At 33.7% G+C, this 22,872-nt stretch overlaps 3 protein-coding genes across 4 annotated transcripts; 2 read left to right on the top strand and 1 right to left on the bottom strand.

The window, feature by feature from the left end:
* Positions 1-197: 197 nt before the first annotated feature.
* On the top strand, positions 198-1,648 carry LOC142977045 (uncharacterized). The gene is made up of 4 exons (XM_076120724.1): positions 198-513; positions 642-907; positions 986-1,117; positions 1,213-1,648. Exons 1-4 carry the CDS (start codon positions 396-398, stop codon positions 1,630-1,632), a joined length of 936 nt encoding a protein of 311 aa, XP_075976839.1. The 5' UTR covers positions 198-395; the 3' UTR covers positions 1,633-1,648.
* Positions 1,649-2,009: 361 nt separating this feature from the next.
* Positions 2,010-8,619, top strand: LOC142976969 (uncharacterized). 2 transcript variants are annotated; one of them, XM_076120617.1, is made up of 16 exons: positions 2,010-2,295; positions 2,400-2,497; positions 2,623-2,801; positions 2,917-3,078; positions 3,200-3,348; positions 3,718-3,890; positions 3,969-4,138; positions 4,222-4,306; positions 4,386-4,649; positions 4,730-4,783; positions 4,925-5,053; positions 5,328-5,394; positions 6,269-6,341; positions 6,985-7,090; positions 7,412-7,492; positions 7,679-8,619. In XM_076120617.1, the coding sequence occupies exons 1-16, from the start codon at positions 2,197-2,199 to the stop codon at positions 8,175-8,177; spliced, it is 2,388 nt and encodes a 795-aa protein (XP_075976732.1). In that variant the 5' UTR covers positions 2,010-2,196; the 3' UTR covers positions 8,178-8,619. The 2 variants fall into 2 exon arrangements, with proteins under 2 accessions (XP_075976732.1, XP_075976731.1); XM_076120616.1 differs by having other exon boundaries at positions 2,011-2,295; positions 4,219-4,306.
* A 760-nt stretch (positions 8,620-9,379) lies between these two features.
* Positions 9,380-14,382, bottom strand: LOC142977197 (uncharacterized). The gene is made up of 3 exons (XM_076120951.1): positions 13,965-14,382; positions 10,982-11,199; positions 9,380-10,196 (listed from the first exon to the last, which is right to left on the bottom strand). The coding sequence occupies exons 1-3, from the start codon at positions 14,215-14,217 to the stop codon at positions 10,041-10,043; spliced, it is 627 nt and encodes a 208-aa protein (XP_075977066.1). The 5' UTR covers positions 14,218-14,382; the 3' UTR covers positions 9,380-10,040.
* Positions 14,383-22,872: the final 8,490 nt, after the last annotated feature.

The raw sequence follows: 22,872 nt of genomic DNA, 5'->3' as shown, positions 1-22,872 counted from the left end.
CAATTTTCTGCAGAGGGCAGAGGGCAACTCAGTATCGGATTTAGCAAACGTTGAATAAATTCCACTTACGACAATATTTAGAGAGCAGAATATAACTATTTCATAGTAAAGTTACGTAAATAAGCTGAATAACAAGTATAACTACCAAGATAGATAGGCAACGCAGTTTTAATTGGAGGACAGCACTATTGTTTATAATATTTGACACTAACATTGTCATTTGAATTGTCAGTGACAGTAATGTCATTGGTTGTCAGTAATAAAGCACATGTGTGAGCGAATTATTTCAAAATAGTTCAAAATTAATTAAATTTAATAACATCTCTATATATAGTGGTTGCTATAAATAGGCACCTCTGCTATTTTCTAAAAGACATATTTAATAAATATACATAATGTCTGAAGATAGTGTTGTGAACACTAAATTTCGCATGCTAGAATTACTATCTGAATTAGACGAAGTTGAAATAGATACAATCGAACAATGGATTAGTAGTCTGGCCTATAGAAAAGGTAACTGGGTTCATCTTGAATGGAAAGCTCAAGACAGAATCACATAATAACTAATGGATTGACTACAAGTTGAGTTCAACGAAGAATATGCCTACCTATTTCACAGTATTATCTTTTTTTTTCTACAGACTTAGAACGCAAAAAATCGCTACAGCGTTCTGAAAAAATATTGATTAACATAGGAAATTCTATTAAGAAAATTGTACCCTTTGAAGCAGAAATGCCAACAGAAATTATAGCACCGCCAACTGTTGGAGATCAAGCTGATTGCAATAAAACTAATACTTGTCATGTGGATGAGTTTTTGTTTGATGAAATGGAAGTGGAAAAATTGGTCAAGAAAGGAAAATTGAAAAGACACTATTGCACTGATTGCAATTCACGCAATATTGAAGTAAGTTCAGTAGAAATTCTATTTGATATTGATGCTCTGATAAACCATTTGTGTAATCTTACATTACTTTTGTTTCAGGATCTAATATACATTTCACACTCAATGTCAAGACAAGCACTCCAATATATTTTCAAAGTTCTATTACCAAGTGATCTTGAAGAAAAACAAATATTGGATATTGGTTCTAGATTAGGGGCAGTACTTTATGGAGTAAGTTGACAATAATCAATCTGGTTTGTAAAATATGTGACTTACTTCGGTCTTTGTAACAATATAGATAACAAAAACTTATTTTCTTGTTCTAGGCATATCATTTCTCAACTGCAGGAACAATTGTTGGAATAGAAATGAACAAAGAATGTTGTGATGTTCAACAAAGAATTATTGATCAGTTTTCAATGGACAGCAACAGGATTAAAGTAGTGCATTCTGATGTTATGGAGAGAAGTGACCTTGTTGCAAACTCTGACATAATAATTATAAATGTCTTAGATTTCTTTATGAATAATGAGAAACATAAAGAAATGTGGCACTTTTTCAAGAAACACATCAAGAAAGGTACTTATTTGGTGTGCAATAGAAGCATGTCAGACACATTAGACAATCTTGATATGTTTGAAGAATTGATGGACTGGCTAAGCATATGCAAGCCAAACCAATTAGAAAATGAAATATTTTTTGATATGGAGGACTGCAATGAATTATTTTTATATACTGTTAATTAAAATAAATATAACCAATTTTCAATAATATTTTTTTCTTCCCCACTTTTTTCCTTGCTGTACAGTCAAAAAATTTATACAATTTTATATAAACAGTGATTCTTAATTGAATACTTGTGAAATATTGATAACTTATAACTGTTTTCGAACGAAGTTTCTGTACGCATTTCACTAGTGATGATCTCCTGCAGTGACTAGAAATGGTACTAATTCGGGTACCTTCGTAACTCGTGTAACATGTGATTTATTGTACAAAATCTGTTATAATGGTAACTGTGTTTATTAACAATTTAAAATAAATATTTCTTATTGTTACGTACGTACTTGAGAGTCAAAACTATACTGACATAATTTTTTTTTTACCACCTGCTAGCACGTCACGACACTATCGATTGAGGCAGGTTAATTTTTTACAAGATGGCGCACGAATAGAAAAACGTCGTAGTCGTAAAAAATCGAATCTCTACGGATAAATTGATATAGTAAACTAAATTTTGCGTTAATATCGCAAATTAGTTGTTGAGTATTATTTATCAATGGTGATAAATTTATCTACAAGGCACAACAATGTGGCACGAAGCGCGAAAGCAGGAACGGATGATCCGCGGAATGATTGTTGACTATCGGCGAAGGGCGGAGCGCCGCAAGGATTTCTATGAAAAAATTGTGAGCCAATCGTTTGTGGTTTTTTTTTAAATTTTTAAAACTATTTTTTTATTACGTATTTCCGAAGATTATTCTTTAAAATGCTTATCGGTGTGCTTTTTTAGAAAGCAGAGCCGACGCAATTTTTGCAGCTTCACGGACGACCATGCAAAGTACATTTGGATCCGGCTATTGCCGCGGCTGGCGAAGGACCAGCTATTATGTAAGTATTTAACAAGTAAAAGAGTATCACTATAGTATTAACTGGTAGTCTTCACATACATAGTTTCAAATAACTTTCTGTGAGGCTTTATTATGCAGTTCCTTGAATATTTATATTTTGTTTAGGATGCCATGGCAAGGCGATACAAACAACATGATAGACCGATTTGATGTGCGAGCTCACTTGGATTATATTCCTGAAGTGAGAAACCCAGAAGTACCTCCAGAGGATCTGAGCCCAGAAGAAAGACAATGTAATTATGAGAGATACAGGATTCTTGCCCAGAATGTCTTTCTGGGAATAAGTGAGTATTTTGTTTTTAGTTGTTTAATTCTTAATTTATAATTACTACCTTAATGTATTTGTTTTATTTATTATTGTTACTCTTATATTTACATTATTTTTTGTTATGTTTATAGGTGAGGACAAATTCCTGCAGCAGTTGGCTATAGAAGAACAGTTTGGTGTCACAATTGAAGAAAAAGAGAGTCAAAAAGAGAAACTTCATGAAAAGAAAGGCTCTGGTGCTGCTATAGGATACAATTATAGTGATACGGGAGCACACCCCTCTGGTTCTAACGGTAGATTCAGCTTTACTATTCAACCTGCTGTGATGTTTGACGGTTACCAAAGTTTGGTCACAGGGTAGTAAACACTAGGGACTTTGTGGGTATTCTTATGGCATGTAGTATTAAATTACAGGCCCTGAGACTAAAAAAGTGGATCAAAAGAAAGAAAAAGTGGAACCCAAAAAAGAAAAAGATGAACAAAAAGATTCTGATGATGATTCCGATCTGGAAATCATTGATGTGGACCTCAGTATTGATGTTAACAAAATGGAGGCTTCCCAGGTCAGTTATGTAATGTATTTTTATGCATTATGCATGTTCTGTTTTTGTTTACTATATGAGTTATGTGCTATAACATACATAAAATATTTGCTGGAAACAATAGATGTTTTTTATTGATATGCATATTGTTTTCAAATTTTTGTTCTTGCTCTGAATATTTTACTTTTGCCATTTTATAATGGAATTTTATGATATTTTACTTCTGACAAGCTTTTCGCTTATTTAAACATGCATTTTGTAAAATACAAAAAGTGTCTGGAGATAAAAAATGTTAAGTGACTTTTGAAACAGTGCATTTAATTACTTAAATAAATTATTTTTGGTTCAATTTTTCCGTACTCTTGCTTATATGATTGTTTATGAGCACAGGCTCATGAGTTAAATGCAGTGGGACCTCAGTTTGGCATGGCTGGCTGTGATCTATTCTCATTTCTTACTGGAGATGCTGATGATGCTGAACATCAAAAACAATTGCTAAGGGAAGAGAAGGAAAAAGCCATGTTTTCTGGAAGGAAAAGTAGGAGAGAGAGGCGAGCACATCGGTTAGTAGACCTGTTGCAAGATATAACTACTTTTTTGGTCTAATAGTCCATATATTTTATTTTCAACTGGTTTTTCAGTGATAAAAAGCTAGCAACGCGTGTAGTCAGTCCACCGAGTTATGCAGCTCCATCGTCATTACCGACTCGATCCCCTAGTCATTCACCAAGCAGAAGTCCTTCACCAGAAGCTGGTGAAAGTATTGAGTTCATCACTTCTTTTGGTGGTGAAGAGGAGGAGGTCAAGCAACGTGAGTTTAAAAAACTCTTGATATCTATGTCGAAAAATAGTTTCTTGTGTCATGTAATTGATTTGGTTTTTTTTTAACAGCAGCTACAGCTAAACCTTTGTATGCCGATAAGGTTAAACAAAATCTTAAGATGCTGTATGCTGATGTAGCTCGAAAACCGCGCGGCAGGTGAGTTTTTCAAAGCGTTTACTTAACTAATAGTGTCAAGCTAAAGTGCAATATTTATAGGTTTTCTTGTTTTTTTTAGATCACCAACACAGCACGATAGGCGTACTCGACCAATAGGACCTTCTGGACCAAACTCGAGATCGAGGTCGTTCTCCCGATCGCGGTCGCGATCCAGGTCTCGTTCGAGATCTCGGTCGCGCTCGTGGAGGAAGTCGCGTTCTTCAAGATCACGTTCAGTATCCTCAAGGTCACGATCGCGATCCTACAGCCCAGCGTACAGAAGAACAAGGTCACGGTCAAGGTCACGTAACCGTAGAAACAGATATTCTCGAAGCCCCGCAAAGTTTGTATTTTGCTTTTATCACATTCTAAACAATCAATTTGCATTCTTGGCGAAAGACTAATGGGATTTGTATTTTCCAGTTATGCTAGTGGTTATGCAAAGCGTAATAACTCCAGGTCGATGTCTTATGAAAGGTAAGCTTGTTTTATTATTATTGTGATGATGTGATTTATAAAGAGGCCGAGGTGAGTTTGTTGAATGCAACAGGATGAGAACAATACTGTTGTGGAATATGCACTTAGTTGAGTTGTTAATTGGTATTATTCTGTTAACAGTAGTGATAGACATCGTGACAGCAAGCCCTCCGTGCCGCGGTACTATGGTCGTCGCAAGGAAGACCACTCATCTAGCGAGCTGTCCATGGACTCAGATTCTACTGAATCTAATGATGATCCGAAAAACAAGTAAGTTTGATTAATTTAACTTTATTTTTATAATATCTTTAGCAAACCACAACAAGACAAAATCTCTTAAAATCTATGCTGTCTTCTCAATTGTCGTTTCATCCGACGTTTTCTTATTGTATTGGTATTTCGTAGCTCTGTTTCGTATATCACAAACTGATGTAAATAATTATTTACTTAGTGCTTTCCTACTCAGCTTATTCATGACAGCTTGGTTTAAGTATGATTATCAGTTTAACTGAGTTTCTAATTGATACAATATTGTTTTTTCCAGAATGGCGGTTGGCAATAAATCCAATTCAAACCAGAATCAGTTACGATTGTCTGGATCCAGCTCCAAAGTCAGTAAGAATCATTTGCTTTAATAACTTTGTTCTGCTTTCATTTTAGCACCTTACGACATTACTGGCCAGTAGTTTTTACGACAGCAAATTATTTCGCTTTTGGGCCCTCACACATGAAACTACTACATGTTGCCGAATCTTGTGATTCAGACAAAACAAAATCCCCTGACGCGGAAGATGCAATAGTTATTAAAACTAATAACTCTACTTTCTGTTATCTGTATTGAAAATAACATATTTATCTATGCTGCTTGTGCAAAAACATTTTTACTACTGTAATCTCGGGCGTTGACGTGATTATCAATCTTGCTTAGGTTTGCTTGACGATTCGACGCAGTATGCATTGCCTCCGTAACCTCAGAATATTAAAAAAGAGAAACAGTTCTCATAGTTGTATCACATGATTCGACAACGCACTTTGTGTGGGACCCGTATGCCTTCGTAAGATGAGAGACCATTCTTCGATGTGACAGTATACTTTTATAAAACCTGCTATTTCCATGACTATTGTATGTATATTTGATTCCAAAGCATATTATAATTATCTTGCTCATTTCATTGCTTGAACAACAACTGTTTAAATGTCTTCCATTTGTAAGTTAAACTAAACAGAAAATCTTTGTAATGCAGTAGGGTTTTAATTTTTATCACCTTAATAGACCCTTATTACTTTATTGTACAAATTAATTATATTTATTATGTACCGTTTTTCATGTATATCCTATTTTATTTAAGTAAGTTTACTACAACCTCATTCAATGTAATTTTTATTTAGTTATTACTTACCAAACCCCTTTGCCTATGGAACCTTTCTCAGTTAAGAGTTGGTTCCGCAGAGATGATGATGAAATAAACATGTGTATTATTGCAGGGACCGTCGCGTGAAACGCTGACGCTGAAAGAAAAACTCAAGAGGAAAATGCAGGCACAGTTATCAAGGCAGCGTGAGTTTTATATAAGTTCAAACATGTTGATGTTGAAATAGCATTGACAGTATGATATATTTAAAATTTTAAGTTTACGGATAGTATTGCTAGGTTTTCGGTTTCTTAAATGGATAATTAGATGGTTTTAATGAATATCTTTGACTTTATATAATACATTACGAGAAATTACGAGAATAATCTTGGTGTGTATTTATAAGCCTGAGTATTTGTAATCTTTGTAATCTACAGAGTAATGATACGTGACTATTAATATATCACGGTAAATTATTATTAATGGAATAGCTAATAAATGTATTGTCGGGTCAATAAATTTAATATTTATAATTGTGTGTATCCTTTGTATGCACATATTTAATGGTCTTATGAATAAATTATCTGATATAAGCGTCATAAATAACTTGTGATCATTGTTGAGAACGGTCGAACAAAGTAACCTTATGTTTATCATTGGATGACAATAATCTACAAAATACATTTTTCATGACTGTTAAGGAATTAAAATTTAATGATATAGTTTCATACCATAGGGTTAAGACATCTTTTTAGAAAGGCTTTCTTGAGTACGAACTGCATATTTACCACCACTTTATACAGTCAATATTATTATGGTCGTTACTCATATGTGTCTTTGTTGTTGCAGTGCGCGCGGACAAGCGTGCGGAGGCGGAGCGGCTGGAGCGGGAGAGCCGGCGCCAGGCGCGCCGCGACGAGGAGATGAGAGAGTTAGCCATCAAACTGAGGCGCAAGTCTGTATTCACTCACATTATAATTAACCTGCATACTTCGTGAAGAATTAGATCAAACGATTAATTTCGCCAGACATTAGTTATATACCTCGTTATGTTTCCTGGAAATATAATTCAGACTACATATAACATTATGGTTATGATGCAATAATCGTTATTTACATTACTAAAATGATCTTCGCTCGTAAATTCGTGCGTAAATAAAACACCTGCTTTAACGGCATTTGAATTTATAATTTCGGGAAACGCCTATGATATCAAATGTTTTTATTTTATGGCATCGTATATTATAGACTCGTTCAATAGTAGTTTTTGTTGCAGGCAGCGTGAAATGCGACACCAGCAGAATAGACGATCGAGTGATGAAGATTCGAATAAAAGTCGTAGCCGTTCATCATCTAGGTACTAAAATTTTATTGTTGAATAATTTTAGCTACCGCGAATTTTAATTATCAATACGATCAAATATCATGAAATATAAAACTTTTAGTCATAAAGCTGTGTATGTACTCGCTTACAACACAAACACGCCCTTAACAAGTTTTATGTCGAACAGGGTCTTCTTACGTCATCTATTTTTCCTTGCAGAGAGTCAACTACTCAAGAGAAGAAACGAGAAGAGAAAAGTAAATCAAGGAGCGCGTCACCTCCCCAAGAAAAGCGAATACCAGTTTGGGAAGCTAACAGAGAACCATCAACGTCGTACAGACCGCCGAGAGCAGTTGAACCGATGGAAGTTCCACATCAACCTGAATCAAGAAGACGCTTCCAAGATGTTGAAATGAAAGAAGAACGAAGGAATAACGAGGAGAGACCCCAGAATTATCCAAACCGATACGATAAGTACGCTAACCGCGAACCAAATAATCGCTATGATAACTACAACAGACATGAAAATCAGTCGTATGAAAATAGGTGGAAAGATGATAATTATAATCCTGGGAGAAGGAGACCTTACGGTTTCAGAGGAGGGTATAAAGGCCACGGATTCAGACATCCAGAACACAACAATTCTTCATCACAGGATTATAACAAAGAGGGGCAGGAACCTTACTCTAAAAACAAAGTGAAACTTGTAGATTATTAGATAGAGGAGTATTTAAATTATATTAATGCCAAAATAGGTGGTGTAGCTATTCAAATGTATGTAATGTATTTGTATGTATTTAGTATGTTGTAAGTAGCTAGTATGTTTATGTTAAACATATCTTAGAACATAAGGTCCATAGGTTGAACTCTTTGTTCGTGGGTTTACAGTTTCACAACTATTAAATATAATGTATATTGCTAAAATATAATAATTTGATGAACTTGGTTTATGAATTGTATAACTTGGTTTTAGTGTTTACCTTTCCTTAACTGTCAACTTATCCCAGTGTATTTTTTTTATTTTATCATTGACCAGAAAGCTGGTATCTTTCATGTATTTATTTCATTGCGTTTTATGTAATTTATATCTTGTTTGTGTAGAGCAGCTCTTTTAATTGTAAATTGATTAAATGTAATAAAAGAGATGTATTGCAACACAATGTACTCTTATTTACTGTAACCTTCAGACATTCCCCTGCAAGGCGTGTTCTTAGTAGCATGCAATGGCTTAGTCGCAAATGCCACGATTCAATATGATTTGTTGGACAACAGCTGTCGTCATTATAAAGATAGTGAACTCGACTCAAAAATTGGTTAGTAATTTCTTTTTCGTCAAAAATATATTGCAGTAGGGATTATTAATACCAAATATTGGATTAGTATTGACTAGATACTGGGCTCAATTCACAATGGAAGGACAGTAGCGTGGCGAGCCGTTTCAGTCTATATTTAAAGCTATATCAACATAACTTACAAACCGAAATCGCTTGAAAAGCTGGAATAGAGCGCGCGCTCTTTTAGCGGTTTCGACTGCTGTATCCTACCTGTCGCTGACGGCCTCAACCAGCCGGTAGTGAATTGATCCAGACGTAATTTGGACTGTCTATTTACATTCTCTAGTCTAAAAAAAGGAAAAGTCTTCGCGAGGAAGTAAAATAAGATTATAAGTATAATAAGATTTAGGAAGTCTTTACCAGGATTTTTAACTGTATTATGGTTAATTACTCTTATGTGTGAACGCCTCGCGCCTCGCTGTGTAGCTAGAAAGATAAAGCGTCTAATCTCAAAAAAAACCCTAGTTGAAAGGTAACACGTCCTCACCAAAAATACATGATAGAAATTTCAGTAAAGGTATGTATTTATTCTTAAAATATGTTCTTTACGTATTTACAAAATATAAAAATAATAAATTAATAGATCTATAAAAATATAATCTGATACAAAATATACTAATGGCTGGTTTCACTACTTATGGATAGGTTTCGGTTAGCTGAGATTGAATCTTGACGATATATTTATACATTCGCAGTTATTTTATATATTAGGTACGCTATCAGACACTTATCCGTAAGTCGTGAAACTGACCCTTACTGTTTTCTATTTGACGATGAAATTAAATCCATGTAGGGACTATTTCAACTGTTATTTACGTTATTATTAGTTACAAGCTTGTCGTTTCCGGCACCTAAGTAAGAAACATTATGATAAAGATTTCCCTATATAATTCTTTTTTATTTACTTTCAAAAGCATTTGGGTAATCAGAATTCACACTATGTCCTCCAAATCAAATTCCACCATTTGAAATTTCTCGCCCTCCAAAAGTAAATTTCAATTCGCCTCTAAAACGGCTCGTTTCGCCACGGCCGTAAAAGTACCATTTGCTTATCAAATGAAAAATTAACAATTTTTATTTAAACTTTTCCTGTCGCCTGTCTAATGGTTATTCGACTCTTATCCATGAGTCGTGAAAGAGGCAGAGAAAAGCTGCTACTTATTCTTCTAATCTTTTTTAAAAAGCCACTATAAATCGCGAGTATTTTAGCGTTTTTATTTAGGTACACTACAGCATATTGCTTCGGTTTAATCGCTAAGCGTATCTACGTCGATGTCCTCGTTATCGTCTATCGTGGATGAGTCGGGGTCTCGACCAGGCAGGCTCGTTGCACCAGGTATTCCTCCGCGACCTTCCTTCGTGTGTCGCCACTTCATCCGACGATTTTGAAACCACACTTTAACCTGTTGATAAATTATTTGGATTTAGATTTTGATTTACAAAATATGAATCGGTAGTTCGTAATTAACGGCTTTCAAATATCCCGACTTGTGTTCAATATGCAGCTATAGTGGGATCGCGCCAAACGTTCGTCTGACGTACCTATAGTTCACCTCACTCCTGTTATATTCGAAGTTGTAGGCGAAGGTGTATAAAATATGTAGGTACACTAGCGTTTCGCCAATTACTTTGCTATAGCCTACTACTATAGACAAGTAGGTACATAATAAGTACACGGGGCACGTTACAAACCTCATGATCAGTAATCGTATAACTACAATACCGCCATATTTTATGTTATCGAATAAATACAGCGATAGCTACTTATCCAGGTTTTTCTTTATTTTTATTACTAGATATCACTAGAAATAAAAATAAAGAAAAACTTATAATATATAATTAGCGCTTACTAATTTACTTTGTTTATTACTGGGAAAGTTTTGTTTTTAATTCAATAAGTTTTTGTCCAAATTGGCTGAATTATTGTTGAAGGTGTGTTTAAAAGAAGATTATAATGGAATACGGGTCGGCTAGTTCATTAATTATTCTAAAACTAAACTGTTTGGCTGAAATGGAGAAAATCGCAGAAAACTTGTGCCGAAATCATTTTCTGTTTGCTTTCGGTAAGATACATACCTACTTATACCTAATTAATGAATATAAGTACAGGCACCAAAATATAAATAGTATTTACTATGATAGGGAATTGATTGCATATGAACTTTGTTATAGTAATACAACAACATACCTGAGCATCAGTTAGGCCTAACGTCGCAGCGAGTTGCCGCCTGTCGGGCTTCGTAATATACTTTTGTATTTGAAACCGTCTTTCTAGGCCTTTTCGCTGAAGGTTGCTAAACACCGCCCGGGACCATGAACGTTTTCTCTTGCCGCTTGAAGTGACGTCACAGCGCGGGGCAGACGAAGACTGGGGCGGTGATGAAGAGGGAATAGGAAGACGATATACTGCAACAAGAAATATTTATGAAAATTGATGCGGTAGTGCAGGATATTTAATGCCTTGTTTTACCCATCCGCGGATACATCCTACCACAAATTATATAAAATTTATCGATATCGTATGCTTTACTCTATTGTTATCGGAGTAGCCTAGCGATTTCCGAGTAGATAACCGACGCAATCGTCAAACTGAACTAATTCTTCAGGCTAGGATTATGTTTCTCTGCACATATACTTATATCCTTATGCTGTGCTCATACTCTTCTCAATATGTGTTTATCCAAGTTTGTACACGTATTTATTAATGTAGATAGAGATAAAAATATTTTTAAAAATTATTATTACTTATTTGAGGATATTACCTTATTATGATTCTAAATATTAGGTACTATTGCGATACAGATACACACAAACATCCTTTAAGCTTTAATCTAAGCTAAAAAAATTATCCTCAATACCTCAGCTTAATAAACGATATCATTATTGTTAGAATTACGTACTAATTAATTAAGTAAGTATTTCTTGTGTAAGACAAAACGCTCGTGCGTTTTTGAGGGACATTGTATTGTAGCTTATAAGTTTAATGCATGTATTTAATATATTAATATATTTACTACCTCTTAAATAGTCTCGTTCGCGTACCAAGTTTTATCTCCTATTCAGCTACTTAGGGGAGATTTCAAAAAAAAATTAAGCGGTTTAGCTATTAAATCGTAAAAGAGGTTTCGTGTTTAAATTCTCTTATTATATTATGGAAATATGGATTAGGTACATCCTCCGTATTATTGTAATCATCATTAAGCTGGCTTTCAATATGACAAACATTTAATTTTTATTCTCTATAGGACATACCTAAATTGGGTAAATTAACGTTATAAAAATAAGTAATATTTATACCTGCGCGTAATACATCAATATTGTTTTTTTATATGCCTTATATATTGCAAATGCTTATTATAACTCACGCAAAGAGGGAGTTAAGAATTGCCTCTACATTGCGTGTCAATTTTTAACCATCAATGCGATACGCGATGCACTGAAGGTTTTTTTCAGTTATTTTTAAAATCTGCGTCTACGCAGAGGAGGGCTCCGTTTAATCGGTAATTGCAGTTTAGTATTAAACTTTAATTATGGCTTTGATGAACAAGGAAATACTCACTAACCTAGTTAGGCCATAATTTTATTCTAATCACAAATTTGTAGGAGCAATACGATATTATATATAATAGAATACGGAAATCGCCGTGGTCCCAGGCCCTGGGACCACGGCGAGTGCAACCTGCGCCGAAACGTTAGGTATTTTAAGGTAAAATGAGTGTTCGCGTTAATTCCCGTATTCTATTATACATAATCATGCAACGCGAGAGTTTAAAAGTTATGAATACGATATTATATCCAGAGATTGACTGCCTCCGTGGCGCAGTGGTTTAGGTCACCACGCCAATACAACTGCGTCGGGAGGTCGTGGGTTCGATTCCCACACGGAGCAATTATTTGTGCGATCCACAAATATTTGCTTCGGGTCTGGTTGTGCTTTGTGTCCGTTGTTTGTGTGTTTGTAAAAGTCCCCGCGACACAAGAGCAATTCTTAGTGCGGGAGTTGTAAAAAAAAAAAAAAAAAAAAAAAAGATGAACATGCAATAAGGGGTAAATCTTACGGGCATTCCATATTTGTTAAGTTCAAAATTATATTGTAGGTATATGTTTTTTTACGTTTAGATTGTGACTACATACAAGATACAGACTTTTATTATTGTTTTTATTTTATTATTAAAACATTTATAAACTGCATTACGACGGCGAAAATAATTATTAAAATTGTACCTACATAAATCAACTTACAACTACAACATAATATGCAATTAACTTTATGAGTACATATATTTGTTTTAATGATATAACTAATAATTTCGTTTAAAACTTTTATCTCAATTAAATTTTTTTTTTGGATATTTGTCACTTATTTATTAGATTTTAATAAAAAAATATTGCATTATTTCAAACAAAACAAACTGAAGTAAAATACTTAAATTATCTGAGAAAGATTACAATTAATTTAAAAGTTATTAATTATTTATAAAATAACATTACATTCTTCTAGAAAAATATGATATTTTGTATTATTTGTTGGTAATAATATTTCATGCAACAAAAGACATAAACGCGATACTGCGAAATTATCATAATAGGTTATTATGATAGGTTTGTCGAAAATACTACGGTATTGTAACTTGTCTATTTTTCAATAATTTATAGAAGATTTTGACTCTTTTTTAAATTGTTTCTTTCCTTTTTTCATAAAGGGAAATAAAAATGTTGAATATCAAAGTTTACGTTGAATGTTAACATGATAAACGAGCATAATCATATCAATTTTATAAAACTGTATTAGGTCCAGTAGGTAGTTTCTAATAAGATTATTTTCGGTGTCGTTTTAGATATTTTAAATTATTTTTTTATAGCGGTCGTTAGCTATTTTGTTTTAGTTGAAATATATGAAGATAAGAAAAACTATTTTAAGAAAGAAAAACGTTAAAAATATCACCAAGACAAAAAAATTAAAACCAATCCTTTTTTAAAACCAAAACGTTTATAATGTTGTGCAATTTATTCCCGATTAGTTTATTTACGCCTAATTTTATCTTAAAAAATCTGATGATATACATTTTATAAAAATAAGAGGTCCAGGAATCGTTAGTTAGTAATTAATAATTTCAGTAGCCATCCGTATAAAAAACATAATTTTCTATCAACAAAGAAAAGTAACGCACCAGTAGTAGGCCTTAAAGCTGGATGTAAATGTGTGTAAGGTAGCGGCAGCGGGAGCTGTAGGAGGGGTGGTTCATCCCTGCAGCAGCGGTACAGCGCGGCCACGCACCCCGCGCACGGCGGCTCCTGACTCCTGGCCAGCTCACCCACCGACGCACTCGAATGCGAATGAGACGTCTCATTATTCCCAAGAATACTGTCCACACTAAACTTCAATTTACTCGCAGTATTAATTTCACCATTTAATGAAGTCATTGTCACAAAATTTCACAAACAAACCATCAGCGAGACCTTCTGTTATGAAAGCAACTGAAAAACTGACAAGCGTCGCGACTCGTTATCGGCGCGGGCGCAGGCAGTGGGCGTGCCGAGTTTAATGGACCGATCCTATTGGCCGGCGGATATTGGGCGTTGCGCCCATGTTATGGAGTGAGCCAGCATTGACTGATCGTGATGGTAAAACTGCACTTGTTTACAATAAACTTCTGGTTAATGTGTTTTATATGACTTCGCAATTTAGATTAAATTTTATTGGTTACGGCTTACGTATTCTTAAAATTGCTTTAGGTATACCTACGGCGATTAAAAACAGATAACAGAAAGTGCTGAAATAAATAAGATACATTACTATGTAATTAATAGACCGTGCATAAATATTTCTATGGATTGGTTAATAGATAGGCACTGTAGGTATATTATGGATAAGCTGTTGGTAAATTATCGTGACTAAAACAGAAAACATTAATGGATCAATCTTTTATTTTTTCTCGTCCGATAGTAAGAGAAATAAAAGTATTTACACTAAAATTAATAAAAATAGAGTTACGATTTTACCAGATAATTAAAGGTCGAAATTCCTGTATCAATAACTATGATCTAGGACTCAATATAACCAGACAGTTTTTAGATTCACGAGTATTTAATAAGTACAAGCAGGTGGCTGGAGGTGTCTATTTTATAGTTTTTAGTTAGTAACTACCTAGGAAATATCCATACCTGATGTAAATTCTGTTAGATATTAATTAAAGTTAATTTATCTATGTATTTTTTTTACTTTTACTTTCTTGTACTTCTAAGTTGTTTATCATTGGTTGACTTTTTGCTCGTGATAAAGTTTTCTAAAGCCAAGAGTTAACATAACAAGGAAAACGTTTGAAAGTAGAATGAAATCTTAATAAATTCTGTGCATTTCAATCGAATACACATAAGAAAGTGGGTTGCCAGATCCAGTACACAAAACAGATCCCAGAATAAAACTGAATATCGGAACGCACTCGATTATAGCGTTACCTAAACATAATACAGAATGAATCGATATAAGAACAACTCTTAGCTCTAAAACTCTCAAATCGATTACGGTTGAGTTTATTTTGCTTGTCAGTGAGCACCTGTGCTACATCCGCAGCAACAGATATAGATCCCATCATTACGGAGCATCGGCATGCGCGCGCAAATGTTTACTCGATAAGTATCAATGATCTGTGGCCAACCAAATTATTATGCATCTTAGTAGCTATACTTAGATACTAATTATAAACGCCAGATGTGCACTTTGTAGTCTGTAATTTTTATACAACAATGTGTTTGAAATCTTTAGCGAAGTTATTAAAAGCTTTGTTGCGCCAATAAACAGTCTGGGTTAAAATAAGGTCTTTGTTTATTTCTTCTTATTCCTTAAAGTGAAAAGATTATTTCTTAGACTATTAGCCTGCAAAGGCAACTTGTAATCTATGCAAACAGTTCAGAGTCCCTATTGTGGCCGCTGAATTTGTTTGAAACTTCTATAGAGATAAGTTTTCTACAACTTTAGCCTACTTCTAATAAGTGGGTAAGTTTAGGTGCGCAATTTATCTACTATAAAATCATGATGTTTATTTTTATTTTATTATTTTTGTTTTTAAATTATTAATCCTTTCTTTTCCTATGTTGTGTATTAGTAAATTTTATTTTTATGGAGATTTTAACAAGTATCTATGTGCTTCAGGAACATAAATAGGTGCCAAAAACATCAATCTCTACGAAAAAGATAGATTCTTAGTTAGTTTCTAATTTTAACATTAAGATAGATAAAATAAGATATAAAAAGATCGGACAAATAGAAGACAATAAACATTTCTTGAGATCTCGTCACATAAAGACACGTCGCAACCGTTTCTATTACAATCAAATAAAATATCCTTCTGAATAATCCTTTAAGCAAGCTACCCATAAAACTCTACAACTAAACTCATATATATTCGCCACGTAAAAGGTTATAGTCGCGATACCAGCAATAATTTAATTGGTTATACGCATATCGGCTAAGCATAAATCAGTGAGATGAAGTTTAGAGTCAAATTAGGGATGATTTATGACGTACTGTGCCTTTACGGGCCCGCAACGAGCTCTTGCCGAGGTATGAGTGAGAAACGAACGTAAAATACGACAAGATCATTTTCTAATAAAGTTTATTTTATCAACATTCATAAACTTTTCTGTTTTCCTGTGAAATCTTAAAAACAACAGGTTTGAATGACGGTGCAAATTGAATGCTTTTACTCAATAGTAAGATAGCAACAACTAGGTATAGATTTCTCGCGTCGAGATTAACCTGATACACCTGTGGCTGAAAATTCAATTGATTCAATAATATTCGACCGGATTTCGGTTCGTAGTAATGTAAATCTTTACTAATAATGCGACGGGCAACCGTATCTCGAATAGGATCAAGTGATTTGCAAACGCACTGCTTCAGCACACGTGTGAATTATTCTGTTAGAACTGTAAATCATCGCGTCGGTTTATTTTCCTATCATATATTTTATGATATCCGATAATTTGTTGATCTTCTTACGCCTATTAAGCCGCTACGAAAATATTTTACACATTTTGGTTTACAGAATTTCTTAGTTATAGGATGTGTGCGAATGGTTTCTGTTTGATATATTCTTTTTCTTAGGGATAGTTAATTACCTGTTCAAAAAATATTGCACCAGACCTATAGTTTATACAAATTATTGATGGTGGTTTTTAAAAACCAATTTATTTAGTGACTTTAATGGCTGACTGGTTTGGGTACTAGACACATGTTGTTCTTGGCCTTTAACTAAAAATCAAACAAGTACAACATACTGGCAAACTTACGTGTATTAGAACTTTTTCGTTGTGTATAAGATCCCAGTGCGATTTCTAGATTTGTCAGCGTGTTTATTGGTTTCGAGGATTCTTTTTTTTTGTTTGCAAAATACACAAGGCGATTTTAACATAGCTATTTTGAGTTGTTGTCAATAAACCTCGTATATTTTTTTTGCAGGTAAAATATGCATAGTTTTACCGACGGCGAATAATATTATTTTCGAAACGTATATTTTCTTTCTGAAATAAACTTTAAACCGTAGCATTTTTTACCTATTAGGGACAACGAATATCATTTGATATTTAATAGGTTAAGAAAAAGCGTAGCTCAGTAGCCTATATCACCCAAATCGTAACTTGAAACGACACGAATTAAAAACATTAAAGTGTTGGAATCAAATCGGAATAGCAGTGACGGGTGTTCGGAACGACTTCCTTATATCGCCATTCTAATTCGAATCTCTTTCCGGAAATCACATCTTAAGGGAGATTTATTAAGTCTGCTCTTGTTTATCTGATAGGTAATAAAATCACCGTAAACGTCTATACGTCTACTAAGTTACGTCGATATACAATTAGGCCATCGGAATAAGTGAGTAAACAAACAACGCATCCTTCGAGCGGGAGCGATGCCCGTTCATTGTATCCTATATTTATAGATGTTTGATTGTTATACAATCTTGTACATGTGATTATGAACGTGATTCCTTTTATGAACATTTTGTGAAAAAATAAACGAATGTGCTTGTTATAAACAGTCTTGTTAACGTTCGTAGCAACATACAAGGATGTAACTAAATGTATAGAGCTTAGTGCTATGAAAAAGCATTGTAATGGTGATATCAATCTTTGATGTAAACTAATACCGACTCCTAGCTAGTTCCGCTTCTATAACTTTGTTTATATTTTCTGTTTTCACAGCAAAAAAAAAATATCCGTTGCCTACAAGCTACAACACATTTCTAACGTTATTCTTACAACAAAAAATGCAAATTCATTTAATATTTACCCAGTGATCGTGAAATAAAGGATTGTGTGTAATTATCTAGACATCCTTTCCTTAGTGAAGCTAAAACAATTAGGTTTATAAATAACAAAATATAAGTCAAATGGAACTTATCGAACAAAAGATTTGCGCAAAAAAAATGCTTATCAGAATTCCTTGCACCTAATTCAACTTTTACATTGTACGTTCGTGTTCCACCCGATCAAAGCTTATAATTTTAATGCATAATAAACATGAATAACATTAGTATTTTCATAAGAATCCAAGATTCTATATCAAAGGTATCGATATGAGATAATTATTTATACAAATGGCTTTCATATTGGGTGTCTGTGTCGCAATAAATATTAAATATCTACGGTTAAAAATATCCCCTTACAGTTTACGAGAACATTCGACGACATGTTTACGTACGGTAGGAGGTCATCAATTCAGTTTTTTCGTTCGACCTTATGATATAAGTACTTGATATAGGCACTTTTCTTGCACGCAAGCTTTCTCCCCTGGCTATATGCTATACGTTCTGATTGCTGTTTAATATGAATGGAATATGAATTTGCATTTGCATATGACCCAAGTACGAACTTTTTAATTGCATTTTCTTAAGTATGTTTTATTGTAGTATTTAGATGGACGTATTTGACGAATAGTATATCTAATTGTGATTATTAAAAGAAGTAGAGTTAGATTGTCGAAAAAGAAGTGAGAATGATAATGATCTATTTGAAAAATATCGGTAAATATTTGAACGCTATGTATAAGAGCCATAAGTAGCCTTTTGAGTCTACTTATTTTATGAGCAGTCATATTTTCGAAAATCAATTTATGTATAGGTAAATCTCCGCTCAATGAACCCTGTACGGCTTACCTCGGTTCAACAATAAATTTAATCGTGAAAGACCATTGGCATTGTTTGAGAACATATAAATTTAACTTAAAGCAGACTCTGTGTTTGAAGTTACGTAGGCTTTATTATCCGGCCCACAGATAACCAATTACATTTTCAGTATATTACATTTACAACTCCAACATTCGAGCTACGCAACTTTTTTAGGTAGAGTAGGTACCTAGAGTTCCTAGATAGCTGCCACATAATAGTTTATAAGTAAGTATAGAAGTATAGGCTTATAGATAGCTCTTCTCGCGTTGTACAGCTCTTGTTTTTGCTTTTTTCTCCATTAAGTACCATACAAACCTAAAATTATCAAACACCAGGCTCAACCAACAGGAAATAAAAATTATTGAACTACGAATTTCCTGACTTTAGCAATCACTCAATGTTTTGACTCTACCTATCTCTCAATGATGAAGTAATTAGTATTTTAAAGGATCTTATTTATCCAGTACATTCCACAATACCTAATCACCGAGTACAGTAGCACATCTGGATCGGCTAAGGAGTTTAAAAGGCCTAGTATTCGTGACAAATAGTACTTAAAATCAGCCCACTACACGCTATTTGGATCAAGGTCTCAGACATTCAGGTGCTGGGAAACTAGATACACTAATAAGACAACTTGGTTTTGCATTTAGTCAATTTTGTTTAAACAAGCGGAAATGCAATCAAAACAATTAACTACTAATAAATCCCATCGCACCTACGACATACGCATTGTTATAACGCATCGAGAGACATTTAAACAGCTGATAAATCGTGTAGAGGTCGCCCACGAGCTTTCGAACACATATTAATATTTAATTGTAGGCGCGATATCATCACGGCGCACATAACTAACTGTTAATAAAGTGTATTGTTGACTTGAATTATCCTCATAAGTCTGCCGAACAAGACGGAGATCGAAGGGGACTATTTTCAAAATCAAGATGCGTTTCTTGGAGAAATGTATTTTTTATTATGAAAAAAAAACCGTGATAAACGTTTATTTAAGTACAAAATAGTACAAATTACACAAAAAGTTACATAACAAAAAAGGTATTCCGAAAAATATTACCAATTTTTGAAATTAGGCTAAAACTACGCTTGGATAAGTGGATAGCCTTTAGCACTCTTATTTTGTTTATTTAAGAACTTTTCACTAATTATGGAAATTAAATAACCAAACTAAGTTAAAATTTATAATTTTAACGATCTCCAACTTGTAATTCGAATACCATGATCAGTTTCTACACACGTGGTCAAATATTAAAACGCTTAAATTTTTATGTCCCTCGCATTTTTGACATTTTCCATTTAGGTAGCTGTTTATTTTAAACTAATAAAACATCGGTTTCGTTTATTGAATTATCATTAACAACATCCACTTACGTTGGAATAAATTAATAAAGTCACATGGCTTAATGAACACGACCGGTATATTTTTCCATCGATTAGTATAGCGTTTGCAATCATGGTAAAGTATTCATTAATTTCTTCTCCGGACCTTTATAGCTTAGGATCCTGACAAAAACCCGTGTTAATGTGATTTCATTCTTTACTGAAATTACATGATTTATTAGGATGTATTGTAGTTATGTCGAGCGACATAGGTATTTCAAAGCTGTAAAATGCATTTTTTTCAGGTAAAACATTGTAAAGCAGCTTCTAGACCTTACGATATTCCCAATCATATTAAAGAATCAGAAAAAGTATAATGCAACATTTATACCTATCACGTCAACAATCAATAAACCTCCTAATATCATTAGCATAAATATATCCCAATTTGAGAATAGGGTCCCATCGGGTCGCCGGGTATGTCGCCCGAGGAAATGCTTTATATCGACGCACAGGCTCGCGCCCAATAAACGCAATAAATAATACCGGATCGTGTGAGACTCGCCACGGATCCTATAACCACCGCTTTAAATATCTGTTCCTACATGTAATAAAACAACCTGACAAAACATTATGCATTTTAATTGTATTTGGTTCAGTATTCTCGGTTTTGTTTTATTGATGTTTATTTGTTTGTGGACGGTTCATATTGAATTTTGAATGGATGAGGATTTATAGGATTGGTTTGGGAACTTATTGTGATACCTCTTAGATGGTTTGTACGCATTGTAAGAACTGGTAGATAATTAAAATACCTATTTTTTGGAAGTCGACTTTGGATTAACATGACAAATTATAATATTCTAATTTATAAAGATATAGACTTTTTATTATCAAACTGGGCAGCTTTTGTTAAGACTCAGATCTATCTCTACGTCCTAATTGAAATATGCTAAATAGCCACCCGAGGATTTGAGATATTGATTTTAAATTAAAATTATTGGCATCACAGCATGAATATTAAATTATAAAACTAAATTCTAAGCAGGTATTAGACTGATGGTCACAAAAAATGCGATTACAACTGGACTTACATTCAAGATGGCATTTTTGTGGCTCAAGTTCGAATAAGTTAACGGTCGAACCCTAAAAATATATAAAAACAGATAACCGTTCATCACTTTTATTAGTTCCGATAAATAACACGAATAACTTTCCGATGTGATCGATTCTAATGTGTTGTTGTATTTATTGTAATTAGGAGCGAGCGCGCGGAGCCCGAGCCGCCGCCGCCGCGCGCCGCGCTCCACTCGTGTGGCGCGCCCATCAAATGTATAAACTGTTTATTAAGAACTAATAATATTTGCATAATCGCATTTTAATACAATATTCTATATGAAATTCAATATTAATCGCCCATTAATAATGAAAATTAGCTCAATATACATGTTTTAAATGATTTTTTATAATAATAAATGCACAAAATCATTAACTCCAATCAATAAAATATTATTAATATACGTTGGGAATAGATATCGCATTAACTAAGTGGGAAAAGGAAATTGTATTTTTATTGCTATGCTAAGCATACCATAGGATAGAGATTTCAACATCCATCTTGACTTTTTTGTTATTTTTAATTTTATACTTTGCTATTAATTTTATAGTTATTAATTTTATTGAGGTCTTCGATTTCTATTAACTAATTTTGATGATCGTCCATCGAATCATTTGTCCACTTATATCAGGGACATTTATTTAACGATGAAATATTTTGAAGCAAAGTCAAATTAAATTATGAATGTTCTTATTTTATTATAAACCGATTTAATAAAATCTCGACGTCTGGTTCCTAATTGTTAATTACTATGATGAGGACAGGAAATCGTCATTTTATGAAGCTAGGTAGGTAGTGAGGATTTTAATTTTGTTACGTGCATGTGCACGTAACAAAATTAGTAATAGAGCAAATTAGCAATAGAGTTCTCTAATAAATTTTCAAACATGTAAAAATAATTTATTTGAAACATATTTTGCCACGAAAAAACGAAATATTGCAAATATATGTGTTTGTCTTGTTATCATAAAAAATCTAAAGAGCCTACAGGTTAAAAGATACTGCTCATTATTTTTGTTGTCCGTTGTAGTATTAATTAAATCATTTTTACCTTTCGTAATACGAGTACTGGTAACTGTTTTGATAAATCATATTCGTACAATAAATATTTACTACTTAGCTCCTAAGATCCTATTTTACTAGCCTAATACTTACGATCTGATCACAATCCACGGAATCGGCATTTACCCGCGTAAATTCAGATCGTGCTCGGTGCAAAAAAGGTGCACAAGGAGTAACAAAGGCTATGCTGGTGTAAATCACAATAAAAGTCTGGCGAGACGCCTGGGAGGCCGGCGGAGGCCGCGGACGACGAATTATGATTGCCCCGGGACGCTCGTAAAGCACAGAGGTAGCGGTTTTGTACGGTGCACTCAATTTCGTACTGTGTATTTAATTAATTAGTGCTTAAACGCTTCCATATTGGTTTATGACAGAAATATGAAGGTAGAGACGGCC

Source organism: Anticarsia gemmatalis, chromosome 12, assembly GCF_050436995.1.
Source record: "Anticarsia gemmatalis isolate Benzon Research Colony breed Stoneville strain chromosome 12, ilAntGemm2 primary, whole genome shotgun sequence".
NCBI classification, from domain to species: domain Eukaryota; kingdom Metazoa; phylum Arthropoda; class Insecta; order Lepidoptera; family Erebidae; genus Anticarsia; species Anticarsia gemmatalis.
Note: the sequence above shows the minus strand (reverse complement) of the source record. Positions and strands in the feature narration are given on the sequence as shown.

Coding starts and splice junctions, on each gene's coding strand:
- LOC142977045 (XM_076120724.1), top strand. CDS start 396: ATGTCTGAAGATAGTGTTGTGAACACTAAATTTCGCATGCTAGAATTA. Junction 908..985: donor GCAATTCACGCAATATTGAA/GTAAGTTCAGTA, acceptor CTTTTGTTTCAG/GATCTAATATACATTTCACA. Junction 1,118..1,212: donor TAGGGGCAGTACTTTATGGA/GTAAGTTGACAA, acceptor TTCTTGTTCTAG/GCATATCATTTCTCAACTGC.
- LOC142976969 (XM_076120616.1), top strand. CDS start 2,197: ATGTGGCACGAAGCGCGAAAGCAGGAACGGATGATCCGCGGAATGATT. Junction 4,650..4,729: donor TATTCTCGAAGCCCCGCAAA/GTTTGTATTTTG, acceptor TGTATTTTCCAG/TTATGCTAGTGGTTATGCAA. Junction 6,342..6,984: donor GGCACAGTTATCAAGGCAGC/GTGAGTTTTATA, acceptor TTGTTGTTGCAG/TGCGCGCGGACAAGCGTGCG.
- LOC142977197 (XM_076120951.1), bottom strand. CDS start 14,217: ATGACTTCATTAAATGGTGAAATTAATACTGCGAGTAAATTGAAGTTT. Junction 11,200..13,964: donor AGCTTTAAGGCCTACTACTG/GTGCGTTACTTT, acceptor TTCTTGTTGCAG/TATATCGTCTTCCTATTCCC. Junction 10,197..10,981: donor TAGGCCTAACTGATGCTCAG/GTATGTTGTTGT, acceptor ATTTATCAACAG/GTTAAAGTGTGGTTTCAAAA.